The sequence below is a fragment of the Primulina huaijiensis genome, unplaced genomic scaffold (genome assembly GCF_012295235.1).
Source record: "Primulina huaijiensis isolate GDHJ02 unplaced genomic scaffold, ASM1229523v2 scaffold42927, whole genome shotgun sequence".
In the NCBI taxonomy this organism is placed as follows: domain Eukaryota; kingdom Viridiplantae; phylum Streptophyta; class Magnoliopsida; order Lamiales; family Gesneriaceae; genus Primulina; species Primulina huaijiensis.
In genome coordinates, this window is record NW_027360350.1 from 19,716 (window position 1) to 33,381 (window position 13,666).

The 13,666-nt window shown below is 35.6% G+C and overlaps 1 protein-coding gene across 2 annotated transcripts; it reads right to left on the reverse strand.

The window, feature by feature from the left end:
• Window positions 1-270: 270 nt before the first annotated feature.
• Window positions 271-13,246, reverse strand: LOC140969874 (phosphoinositide phosphatase SAC3-like). 2 transcript variants are annotated; one of them, XM_073431387.1, is made up of 16 exons: window positions 12,558-13,246; window positions 11,543-11,747; window positions 11,295-11,460; window positions 9,005-9,227; window positions 8,657-8,733; window positions 6,170-6,357; window positions 5,954-6,051; window positions 5,598-5,731; window positions 5,378-5,506; window positions 4,650-5,028; window positions 3,917-4,038; window positions 3,533-3,646; window positions 2,925-3,113; window positions 1,894-2,049; window positions 1,202-1,310; window positions 271-808 (listed from the first exon to the last, which is right to left on the reverse strand). In XM_073431387.1, exons 1-16 carry the CDS (start codon window positions 12,672-12,674, stop codon window positions 689-691), a joined length of 2,526 nt encoding a protein of 841 aa, XP_073287488.1. In that variant the 5' UTR covers window positions 12,675-13,246; the 3' UTR covers window positions 271-688. The 2 variants fall into 2 exon arrangements, with proteins under 2 accessions (XP_073287488.1, XP_073287489.1); XM_073431388.1 differs by lacking the exons at window positions 11,295-11,460; window positions 11,543-11,747; window positions 12,558-13,246 and adding an exon at window positions 9,532-11,208.
• Between the last annotated feature and the right edge of the window lie 420 nt (window positions 13,247-13,666).

Genomic DNA, 13,666 nt, shown 5'->3' on the forward strand with positions numbered 1-13,666 from the left:
AAAACCTCAAATGGAACTTCATGAATGAGGCGAACTCAAACATATATAAATCGCTCCCGGGTAGTCACTCAGATTAAAATCATATCTGTGCATTTATTTCATTTCTGTAGATATTTTTGTGTAATCGTACATCTGGTATTCGTTCATCTATTACCTGTCATTGAACTTGTTTGATTAATACAGAAGGGCATTATAGTTCAACCAAATCGCCATGCATGCGGGAGTCGAATTCAAGTAAGGCATCAGTGACCAAGTTTTACGCTCCAAACCTTATTCACAATGTCAACCATTTTCACAAGGTAAAAATCAATGTAAAGAACCAATGACCTATCACTATAATATATTTACACCATAGGATATCAGACTTTATTACCTAGGCAGCAGTTACATGAAAATGATTTGGAGTATCTCAAAAAAGGAAAGTCATAGAGACTGCTGGAAAGAATCTTAAAACTATTTTACCTACGTGATTTTTGAAGCCTTTAAGATCAGACTGAGGTCTCTAGTTGTAGATATCATGGTGGCACCGAGGGTGACTTTAACGGGAGAATAGCCGAGCCACGAAACCGGATTAACACATTCCATTTCTCCACATGCCACTAAATTTCTCATAAACCTCACATCTTCCCTCCATGAATGGGCTCTTCCAGTATCTATTGTAAAAAATAACGATGCAGAACCGATCTTCTCAATGACACAGTGTTTCACCGTTCATCACCCAATGTGCAAAATTATCTGAAAATCCCTTGCCAACTTCATTATCCAGTACTTCACCATCACAAAACTCAGTTCCAGTCAGCTCGTGTTCCTACAATAATTTAGCACGATACCAAGAATCGGTATTGAGATCGAGTGTAGACATAGAAGCAAGTCACCTAATCTGTCAAAACATGTTAAAAAATTTGAAAAACATTTACAAGAGTTAAAATGTTTGGGGAACAAGTAACATCAATATGTTTTGTGGTCATCAATTGCTCTTTCGTAGGCCAGTTACCCAGTTGTGTTAAAAAAATATGCTGGAGACAAATAACAGATAGTCTGATAAAGCAAGTTTCTGAATCAAGCATAATAGGAGCAACTGTACTGCTGACAGCTGACTGCTAACAACCTTGATAAATTATTTTTCATTAATAAATATGATATTGACACATTTCAATTTATTATCATTGGAACATAAAGATGGGTAGAAACTGCTACTAACCCTTGAGCTAGTTCCACACTCAATGGTGGACGGAGATGTTTGACCAACCATTTCATTGCCGACATTTTCTGATGACAGTGCAGCAATTGGAGAGGCCGTCAGCATTGATCTGGGTATAATGAGAAAATAAATTTAGCTTCAAAACAACCTTTACTTCACAATATCCACACACAACCCCCAATTCTGCATTTATCAACTACAGAATGTTTATAGACCCTTTTCTCAATCCTGTTTGTCAACACATTATCACGATACCAACTCTAGGATCAGACACCACGTTATTGAATCTCATAGAAGTGTTTGAAGCGCTGTTAACCTAGTAATATCATCCACAAGACAAAGAGCTATCACCGAACGCAGCATCTTAAATAAAGAATAAAAAGACACTTTCAATTACCGGACAAGAATGCACTTGATGCTCATTTCTTTAATTTAAATGGGTAACAGGGTTCAGTAGTTTCATCTTTAAATTAGTGATAAATTACATTAACCACCTCAGCAGGTTCGGCCTAATTATCATATAGAGTGCCCGAATTCAAAAAGTTACACTCACTGCTCCGGCTTTATCCGTAAGACATTAAAAATTAAGGACGATGGTTGTAATTAGGCCAAACCACAGTTGGCTGTACTTGTATACTTTTAAGTTGATATTGTAAGGAAAAGATTCAAGTCAGTATCAGTAGAAAAACTACCTCTCCAACAACTCCTCCTCACAAGTTCCAGAAGAAGACAGCCAATCTAAGTCAACAAAGTTTGAGCAATCAACTGCTTCCCCATTTTCATTCTCAAGGTATTTATTCATTTGTATGGCAGCAAAGAGCTCCCTGGTGGGAACCGGAGCGGCATCTCTGCAGACGGAAACAATGAGACATGTAAGGGAAAGGATGAGGGGCCCTTTATAGACCAAAACGCACAAAAACCTACAGTTGATGCCACAGAGTCCTTAAATATTTAAATAAAAAAGGATCAAACAGGTTGGAGAAAGGACGGAGGGCATGTAAGATAGGTCCAGATTCGGGTACAGACCTTGTGAGATTCCTGTAATGGATCTAGACACACCAAAAATTTCTATACAGATATCAATCGAGACTGTTTCAACCTAATACCCATTGCGCATTATCCAAATATATATCACAGCCCAATCCCCATAGGAGACCATTAACCATAAAAGGTGTCCTCTCACCTCCTCCCTCTTGTCAATGGCACCAACTTTCAGTTTGTCTCCTTTCCCGCTAAACTTTCCACTTCTTTTCGCTGCTCTATTTATGCTTACTTATGAGCATGCATATCCAATGCAAAATATGGTTTTTTTCCAATACAAACTAGTAGAACATAATAAAAATACATACGTGTGCATACACATACGCATACACTTAGGGCTAGGATGCTGAGAACTACAGTTTGGGTCTGGTTCAGCCCATACGCAAACACAGAACTGTAGGGCGTGGATACGGCCAGTTAAAATTTGGAATTGGCCGGAGCCAGGTATGTGTATGGTGTGATTTAATTTCAAGCACTGGAGCCTCACAAGCTCCTCACACATTTCCACCTTCACAAAAAGGAAGCGCAAAATGACTCCTCTACTATCCACCAATTTTTGTAACTATAAAACCAGACAAAGCTGCAGTCGTTGGTTGCACGTAACTGATCCTTAAGTATTCAGGTCATCATACACTAATGAGCCCAGAAATTGAATTACTCAATAATAAGAAAAGAGAAGCACCTTGAACATGCTAGATCGCTTTCAGAAGTTGATATTTCTCGTGTTGACTCAGAGAGCATTTTGCTTCCTCCTATTAATTTGTGGGAGAACTGAGCATCAGAAAAACCTTGATTGCTGTTTAAGGTTGATGTGGGTGAGAGACTCTCGTGAAGAATATTCCCGTCTGACCATGATTTTTTAATAGGGGACCTGAACATGAAAAGGAAATTTTATGTGAGAAAAACAAGCTTTCATGCACCATTTTTTTCTAGACGATCTGCTAGACATTAAAAATATATCTGGGATTGTATTTCATATTATTGAGATTACGATATACACTTGATATGACTTGATTGTTGTGATTAAGAGTTCAAAACGTAAAATATTCAATTTTTACAACCATTAAGGTTACAACGCTATTTTTTTAAGAAGGGGTGATTTGTCATCTCCAATTAATATCGTCCCAAGCAGATGTGAATTTAAAAATTCTGCGAACATCGAACAATCTAATAATTGTGTTATAATGTCTGCCAAAAACATTGAAAAGGAATATTTAGATGGCGTTCACCAGGTATATGACAAGGCAGAAAGTAAATTGACAGAAACAAAGCTAGGACTGCCACATATACCTTCCATCATCATCGAAATTTAATTGTTCGAGCCTTCCCATGGTGTAGTGCTGGTCTGAATCAAGCTCCCAAACATCAGGTTTACCAGGTTGAGGTTGAAAATGGCCCAAAAATCTGCATAAATATTACCATTGAAGATATGAAGTGAAAACATGATTAACTAAACATGAATTGATCATCAAAAGAAATAATACATGCGAGAAACATTTTTGAAAAAGGATAGAATTTTTTTTTAACTCCTGCAAGCCAGGGAGAGGAGTATGGTATTAAGCCTGACACATACACCACACCCCCAAAATTGTAACAATTATCATTTTACATTTAATCTCTAACAGTAAACACATTTCTGAGGGTGCGTCTAGAATTATATGACGCCCAACTTACACATTAATTGCATTTTGTTTCTCTGTATCCATGTATGCATTACTGTAATATCTTTGAAGAGTTCGAAAAAATTCCTGGGACTCTGTGGCAGCTTTCCATTGACCTCTTCTGGCAGAGAATATCTATGACAGTGAAATCTTAAAAATGTCAACAGACTTATCAAAATCCCTGCAGAAAAATTGTTAGTGAAACAATTGACCCGCAAAAGAATTTCTCATTCTGTGATGTCACTACAAAACTACAGAACGTATTGTATTTGGAGAATGTCAAAGACAGGTAACAGTTACAGTACACAAACTGAGTTAAGAGTTACAAGTTGTTGGTTGAATCATTGCACTGTTTAAAATATAAAAAAACATTTAATCTAATTGAAGGATCTCATTTGTTATAAATATGTATAAATAATTCTTCTGGCACTTTGACAACAGTTCAATAAGTAAGAAAAAAACCTTCACCGGCTCTACATGAAAGATGGTAACAAAAACAAACTTTGTAGCAAGACCTGCAAAATACCAAAGATGAAGAAACATCTGCCTGTTTGAAGATCCATATTTGCACATAAAACCTTTTACTGATGAGATGACTAGACCGATTCCAACTCTAACTAATTTTCAATCTAATGCCTTCGGTAACCGAATCAAATTACTTCCATATATACGACGAAGAAGGAAATGGTGAGACAATAACCTTGCCTATCAACCTAAAATTAGGACAGAACTCAAATGTAGCTTACCTTGTTGTGAGCAGCTGATCCACCATATTGATGTGCAAGAGTGTCACCCATTCTCTCATAAAAACTCATCAACTCCTCAGCCAAAGGATCATCAAGGTCTATTTTTGATGAGGTTGTTACACCTAATCCCCGCAGCTGACAACCCAGAGCAGCCAAGCCATAAGCATACTGCGCCACATTAGTGCGATCCAAACAATCTATACAATTAGTCCGGAGCACTCCTTTTTGCAACATTGGAGGATTGAAAGAAAGATTGCTATTAGAAATGCTATAGCTTCCACAAGATTTCACATCCAAGTTATCAGAATCCCCATGCTCATCATCGTTATACTTCTCAAAAACTGTGTTAGAATATTTATTGTTGAACATGTCAACATTCCTGCGACAAAGAAGCATTATTCATAAGGGCCTTGAACTACTAAATATATGGAATGCAAAAGCAGGAAAATAGGTAATCTATGAGATAGAGCTGTCTGACTATTATTTACAGCTTTAACATCAAATTCCAGCCACCAAAACCAACACCAAAATAATTTTGGTCAAAGTACTACAAAAAAATGCTCCTTGCAAATATCATAATTACTCTGATTTTCGGTGTTAACCAATGACAAAAATTACAGGTCAAAGATATACTCCAAAGATAATTGTGACAGCTTTGCAAAAATATTGGCACACACAGCAGTGGAGAACAAAAAAACATTGTTGCAAGATGGTATGACGGGACTCACTTGAAATTAGGGATATTAAGATGCCCCTCTGATATCGACACCGGTGTTATTTGACAATAAAAGAAACTTGTCAGTGTTATCGCATATGCCGCCACCTTTCCTAAGAGTAGCAATACGTTTGTAGCATTACTGATGGAAAATCAGGGGAAAAAAAAGAGAAATTAGCCCGTTATTCCTAAAAGGAAGAGCAGCATTGTTTCAAAGGATAAACATTAGGTACCTCCGAGAATGTTTGTTCAAATCCAAGTGCAGAAATTTAAGTCGATTCTCCTCAGACAGATCACTGTTAATGACTTCAATAGCATTCGCAAACTCAGCGCGGAGAATGGATTCTCGAGGCTTGTTTTCATTTGTCTGTTGAGAAAGATGTTGGTCAGGTGGCTCATATGATTGTTCATAGAAGAGTCATTTAGGAAAGCATGGTAAGAAAAGGACATTCGGCTGATTGTGGTAGCCGGAGCACTTATAATTTTCTAATAGGCATCACATGTTTTATAACAGGTAATGAAATAAGGTACGCATAAATTCAGATGCAACACTCTTGAGAGTAAGACCAAAACCATAAAATCCTCCTACCTTAATCAAATTTAGAATGATGATAGGATTTCCGTATCTCTTGTTAAGATTTTCAAAATGAAGCCTCGTTGCCTCATATGTCTGGTTCCTCTTTGACACTACAGAACAAAATAACCATACAAAATAAAAATAAAAACATGCATGAAAAGTAAGGTAACATAATTTATTTAAATATCAAGTTTTATGAAAAAATACAAAGATATGAATACCACTTACATATAATATCAGGCTTAAGGTTAAGACGTGAAGTTTCTTGTGACCAGTACAAGGGGATTGATCCACGATTTTGAACCACAGAACTAATTTGAATTGGCAGTCCTTCAGAAACATCCTCCACAACCATCTGCTCCGTCTCAACATCATTTGCAACTCGGCCCTTTTCGTTGACACCCCTTCTTAGGTATCTTCATTTACAGAATTTAGAAGATTCACATAAGAGGTTGGAAAAAAGAGAAAAGCTAAGAAAAAAACTCTCCAATACCAACCAAAATCATACCGACAATCAAACCAATGATGAAGGGATGAAAATAATATAAACTAACCCAAAAAGTACAAATTTAAATTAGAGAGCATACCATCAAGAAAACAGATGATAACCACTAATAAATATAAGATAAGAAAAGGAGTAAGACCGGCGAGATTACAGAATAGAAGTAGTTCCAGACTTTTATTATGCCATTGTAGTTAAAGTTGCTCCCACGAGACAATTAATCAAGGTCTTTAAATAAAATAATGTGGTTTTTCTGACTTTCTATGTTGTCAGTTCATCAGTTCAGAAATGTCAGGATGCGTGATAATCACAATAGATCACCTATTATGGATATGGGTATCGTATCGAATACGATGCAGACACAGTGATACGACAAATTTTGAAAATATAAGAAGCGTTGCGGCTAGGATACGACAATTATTAAAATATATATAAATTTTGTATTAAAAACTAAAAATTGTAGAGATTTATATATTTACATAAATATATTGTAGAACTTCAGATAAGAGATTTAATAAGAAAAAGTAAAAAAAAATCGTTTTTTTTTTCCAAAACGTATCTTCGCCGTGTCCATGGCGCATCCTAAATGTGTCCAAGAGGTATCTGGCTGATCAAACATACAAAAAGTCAACGATACAAACTTTTCCATATCTGACATGCGTATCGGCCTGTCGTATCCGTGTCCGATACTTCAAAAGAAAAAAATTAGGAGTATCCGTGCTACATAGAAGATCACCATTACTTGGTTCGATTCTTATGCCTTTCACTATGATAAAGCAAAAAAGAAAAACAGAGACAACACAAGAAGAAGAATTCCACGTGGAAATGGCAAACTCAACTAACCTAATAATCCCAACACTAAAGTTATGCTTGATTAGCAAAACCAATTCATGTCCTTATATTATAGTCTTATCATCCAAATACCGTGGGTATTGACATAGCAAAGATTGTCATGTTCATTTTTCTAAGCTCTACTATAAACAGATGCCACAAAGCTATTGACCCAAGTTCAGTTACTATCTTATTTTCAACATTTATCCTCTTTATTAAAACTTTTAAATATTTTTTGTTATATCCTTAACAAGCAAAATAATTTCACGCTCGAGTTTGAGTAAACAGTGGCTCAAATTAGGGGCCTCAGAATCAAAATTGGCAAACTTATGCCTAGTTTGAGCCGATGATATTTTATTCAAATTTGGGTTCCAACATGAGTTTGGGCATTGCGACTAACAGACATCCATTACGCATATGAGTGAGGGATGTTGGTATATCCTCCTAATAGGGTTGAACAAACTTGATAGATACACAAATCAGATCAAGAGATATATATGATTATGAAAAAGTAATTACAGTTCATCTCAAATCTCAAACTTCATCTCACAAAAAGTAATGACATCTAAAAGTTCAGACTCACAAATGAGATCAACGGATTGACAAATCAGATATATCGATTCTAAAAATGCATATTCCATCTCAATCTCAAAGTGACCTTAAGCCCGGCCATCTCATTTCTGTTCTTTCAGGAGACTGATTATTTCATTCTTAAATTATTTATCCTCTATTTTCATCTTCACAATTTCCGCAAGATTTTTGTCGATTGTCTTGGCAAACTCGAACATCTCGTCCTGTCTCTCTTTCTCGAGCTTGAGCTTGTTCTCATCCTCCTTCATCGCACCCGGCATATACTTATGCATGCGGGACCCTATGCCAAGTATATGCCGGGTGCAATGAAGGAGAAGAACAAGCTCAAACTCGAGAAGGAGATAAAGGACGAGATGTTTGAGTTTGCCATGACGATCGACAAGAATCTCGCGGAAATTGTGAAAATGAAAACCGAGGAGAAGGAATTTAGGGGTGAAATAATCAGTCTCCTGAAAAAACAGAAAAGAGGTGGTCGGGTTAGGCTTAGGGCTATTTTGAAATTTGAAATTAACTTTTTTAGAATCGATATATCTGATTTGCAGCTGTTGATCTGATTTGTGAGTCTGAACTTTGAGATTTGAGATGAACTGTCGTTACGTTTTCATAATCCCATAGATCTGTTGATCTAACTTGTGTATCTATCCAAGTTCAACCTTATTAGAAGGATATACCTCGCTCATTTGCCTAATGGATGCCAAGCAAGGATGTAACAGTCAGAAAGATAGTACAACTTGGAATTAAATTACTAACAGATAACTCCAAATTTTCATCACACAAAACAGTAATTTCACCTTGTACCAGCATAATGCCGTGAACGCCTCGCGATTAATGTTAGCTTGAGGTTCCCCCCTGATATAGAAAGTGTAGCCTGAAATCCATCAATCATCAACATCATAACAAATCCTTGATGCTCTTAAATATAAACCCGCGGTTAATTTTATTTTCAAACATTAGAATATGGTAATAGCACTTCGGTGAAGAATTTTAAGTTTGAGCTAAATAAAAGTAAATGAAATTCAATTTGACTTCATAATGAAAGAGCAACTGACTTATTTTTATACTCAGGTGAATTGTGGAGCAATCACATTAAACGGATTTGGTAAAAAATAATTTGAAATCATAAACTCTCAGAACCTCACCTGCTTAAAAAACCCATACACCAATGCAACAGTCCATATAGTATTCTGAAGAATATTTCGTATTTCACGAGTAAGAAACTCATTCCATACGAACATGGTTTCATACAAAACTTTCCCAGTTTTGTTATCACAAGTGTTCTTCTGGAGACTCCTCATCACATGGTAAGAGTAGCTAAAGAAGAAATCCTTTGTAAGGTCCACCATACACAGGAGCTTCTTGTACCTAAGCAGCCAACAAAATAGCAATACTTAATTACCACAATGAATTAATCAAACAAACATTCCATCGAAAAAAGATAGGAAAAAATTTCAATAAGCATTTACAAGGTCAAAGGCTACCACTTTCATCTTTTTCCACGAGAAACAAAATCATTAATAAAGATAGATTTGAACAACTGGAGGGCAGATAGGACATCCTCTCAGCCTTCAAATATTTAAATTGACAACCCAACTTGTATTTCCATGCACATACACTTCATACAAATGTTGACTTAGGCTAATATAAAGTCATCCACTTAGTAATGTACCAAATAGGTTTCCTTTTAAGACACTTGTCTTGTTGCCATCAATGCAACCCGATATTTGATTTTCTACCATCCTTTTGTATTCCGTTGAAGTTTCAGTAGTTCTTTCCTTTCCACAATTCCCAGGTAATTGGTAAAATCATCAGCTTCAATAATTTCTACTTTTTCTCACTCTACCGATCAAGTATTAAGTTTTCATAAATCTATTCAAGCCACACCAAATGAAAACCAAATTTTTATTGTATACCAAGAAATTATACGAAAGTCCAAAAGGACATGAAAATGATAAGAGAAGAAAATATGATCTCCAAATTAGTAACAATATTCGCATAGCACACACTAAATGGGGGAGGGGGGAGGGGCTCTGCTAAATAAGAGTTTTTCTTTGCCATAAATCGTGTGGATATTTAATTTATTTATAAAATTCATTTAAATAATTTTATCTTAAAAGGACTCAAAGATCCTCTAATTAAAAGCAAAATCATTAGTGAGATGAGAGGTTAGGTTATGTATCAGAGAGAAGCAAAACCCCACCCTCAGTTTGGTTTTATCCACCTAAACCTATTGTCCATTCCCTAAAACAACGCAAATATCACGACTCTTTTTTCTCAACTTATACACTTCTCAACATAATTATTAAATATAATTCCCAATAATACTTTATTATATATTTAAGTGTAATTAAATAAAATTTACACAGCATAATTTTAAAATATCTCACTCCTTTTGTAATCATAGTTACAAAACACCATGTCATAAAATAACATCGAGACTACCTTTTTATCTCCCAAAGGCCAAAACCACTCAAAACTTTTCCACTCTGTTTCCTCCTCCTCCCTTCGATACTCCCCTATGAAACGAAGATAACAAACTATGGTAACAAGACTACCATTTTTATCATGACTTCAGGATAGCAAACACTGTCATTCAGATTCTTGGAACTCTTCCTCACATAAAGACTCCTTTACACAAAATGGCAAAGGTAAATTAACACAGAGATTTTTTTACACAAAATCAAAACTGGCAAAGATAAATTAACAGACCACCATATGCAATAAATAAGTTTGGTAGTAACAAGAAGAATATATCGATTAGTAAAAATGTTTCAACCAATTGCACCAAGCCTCACTCAAATCAAACAAAACCTTCAACCAACAAATTTGGGTCTCTTGGATCCATTCACGGTTTTCCATTGTCTAAGTCATTTTTCAAAAAAAGGTCAAAACTGCATTCATAAAAAAAGAAGTTCCCAAGGTCATTGACCATAATGAGTTCATGAACCAAGTCTGCCATTGACAAAAGTGGTTTGGTATCAGGCCCAAAAAAAATCAGACCCAAAGGCTAGGCCATAGAATACCCGATGATGAGTAATTAAGATACATTTTTTCGATTCAATGGGAAGCATAAAGAACATTATATTTCAACCAAACAGTTAACGCTGGGTAAAGTTTTTTCACATTAAAGAAATACTTTTCTTTGAAAAAATTTGGAAAAAAAAGGTCTGGTGTTAAAAGAATTGAAACCGAGAAAAAAGGGTGTGCACAGTTTTTGGTTGAAGAAAAGGAGTTACTGAAGTGGTCTTTCAGCACATCAACCCTTACATATTTCAGTAAAGATGTTAGGAAAAAATTAATGAAAACGAGAAGGAATGAAGGATACACCATTGCTCCTCCAAGTGTAATAAGAGAACATGAAAAAGCCACTTAGAGGAAACTGTTAAAAAAGAAACATGGAAAAGCATATGTCAAACGCAGAAAGCCGATAACCTGTTCTCGTTTTGATAGGCAACCATGTTCGATCTAACTGCAGAGTTTGGTAGGGGGATAATCTCACATTTGGAGATGGCATACACATTGTGACCACAGATTGCTCCAATTTGCCTCCTTTTTGTAATTAGTAGCAGGTAATAAGGCCCCAGAAATTTAATAAATCCTGACATATATAAGAAAAGAAAAATGATCAGGACTAACTGCCATAACCTGCATAGGACAGAATTATGCAGCGATCTACCTACCAACAATGCCATAGCAAGTAGTGACAAACTTTAGTCCTCCTGTGGACTTGTTTCCTTCATGTATTCTTCTCAATAGGTTAGAGCACTCTCTTTCAGTATATGTTGTAGGATCTTCGCAAATGTTGAGCTCTGAGGGCTCCAATCTGTCAATTTTCAGGACTTTCCAATATGTTTTACTTTTATCCCTGCCTACCATGTAAAAATTCTGCAACCAAAATTACGAAAAAGAGGGAAATATAGCAAAAAAAGTTGTCAGGCAAACAAAGTTACATGGATTTTTTAATATTAGCAAAGACAAATAAAGAAAACAAACAACCTAAACTAAGTACGCATAATTGTGTACTAGAAATACAGTGACAAACCAGATAAAATGCATTCTTCAAAATAATTACAGAATATAACTGGTGCTCACAAAGGCAATAGTTTATACCCAACAGAAGGCAATCAATAGAAGACGGTGAGTATTTACTTACTTTCAAGTGCTGATGGTAGCTTTTATAGCATATGATGACAACCATTTCAGTAGAACAAACTGACAAAATATTTTAGCTCAAACCCGTATGCCAGACAAGAGGACAGGGGGGTGATCAGAGACTCGGAGTGCAGAAAGTTTCAAATTCCTCCTAAATTTCTAACAAGAGAAAATATATATTGCACTTCTACAGCTTGCTGATTGATCTAACTTTCAAATGAAGGAGTTTTAGGCGAGACCGCATTTTAGCTCAACATAATGAGATCCAACTCTAATTTTACTCTGAAACATTTTCTTCTCAAATTGACTATCAAGAAATCAAGAAAAAACTTAAGAAATTGCGGTATATCACAAAACAAGTAACTGCAAAAACTTAAACGCAGCAGCATCGAGCATTATACATAACTGTGAGTCTGTAACTGCCTGTTAACACATCCAAACCTTATCAAAATCACATCTTTATTCCAGATTTACCAAAAAAAAGATCACACTTAAATTATTCACGGTACCAAGAACTGTCAACGTCAAAGAGGAAAATTATACCGATCGAGTTTCATATAGTCTGAATTTCTGCATAATTGCTTCGGGAGGTGGCAAATGAGGAGTATCAGGCTGCCGTTCCTCGTTCTGTTGCTGCACAAATTCCAGCACATCCGCCATTGAATATTTCCCCTCCACGATCCCCGAGCCCGAGTCTCGGGGGATCAATTAACTCAATATAATCAATCACGGATCAATTAACTAAATATAATCAATCACAGAAGCCCTCTTGCTTACCGACTTCTTAACCCCATAATCACCCTCAGGTTGCTTCAGGTACAGCATTCCCCAAACAAAATCTTCGATCAATACTCAAAACCCGAACAATATTCCAACCTTTTCAACCTCCAAGCACTCAAAGTCCAATAACTGAATATACTACACAGTAAATTACAAAAACCCACGAGCTGATATCTGATCAAATTGTCAAAAGAAACAAACTTGGACACAATTCAACAGAATTGAAGATTCTTGTCCAGAGAAATTAAAAAAAACTACGAAATTGCAAAAAGAAAAATCAGATAAAATCCCAGTCAATGGGAAATTCGGGAAGGAAGCGGAGATGTAAATAATTTCGCTGTGCGAAGGAAATAAAAATGATTGAGGAATAGTGGGATTGGATTTTATCAAATTTGTAGAGAGGAAGGAAGAGGGACAGGCTGGATCTCCTGAAGGCAATTCAAAACCACAACTTATTTAGTTAGTTGGTGAAGAATATGCCATAATTTATTTATTCGTTTTGGATTTAAGTCATTTTTAACTTCTTCTTCTTTTTTGTTTTTTCAAAAAAATTTTTGTTTAATAAAATTTGAAAGTTATGTATTTTGGGTATATTTGTTTGTGAGTAGATTTCTTGTGAAACAATCTCACAAATTTTTATATATAAGACGGGTCAATCCTACCGATATTCACAATAAAAAGTAATACTTTTAGTATAAAAAATAATATTTTTTCATAATCATCATTAAATAAATTCAAAAGCCACCATTTCCCATGTCGGATAAACAAAATTTGTTGCACTAAAGGATCGGATTTCAAAGAATTAAAAATTTATAGTTTATATCTCCATTGATATCGTCTATGTATAGGTATTATCAATTTCAAATTCGAGC

Coding starts and splice junctions, on each gene's coding strand:
- LOC140969874 (XM_073431387.1), bottom strand. CDS start 12,674: ATGGCGGATGTGCTGGAATTTGTGCAGCAACAGAACGAGGAACGGCAG. Junction 11,748..12,557: donor GACTATATGAAACTCGATCG/GTATAATTTTCC, acceptor TTTTGGTTGCAG/AATTTTTACATGGTAGGCAG. Junction 1,311..1,893: donor GAGGAGGAGTTGTTGGAGAG/GTAGTTTTTCTA, acceptor CATTATACCCAG/ATCAATGCTGACGGCCTCTC.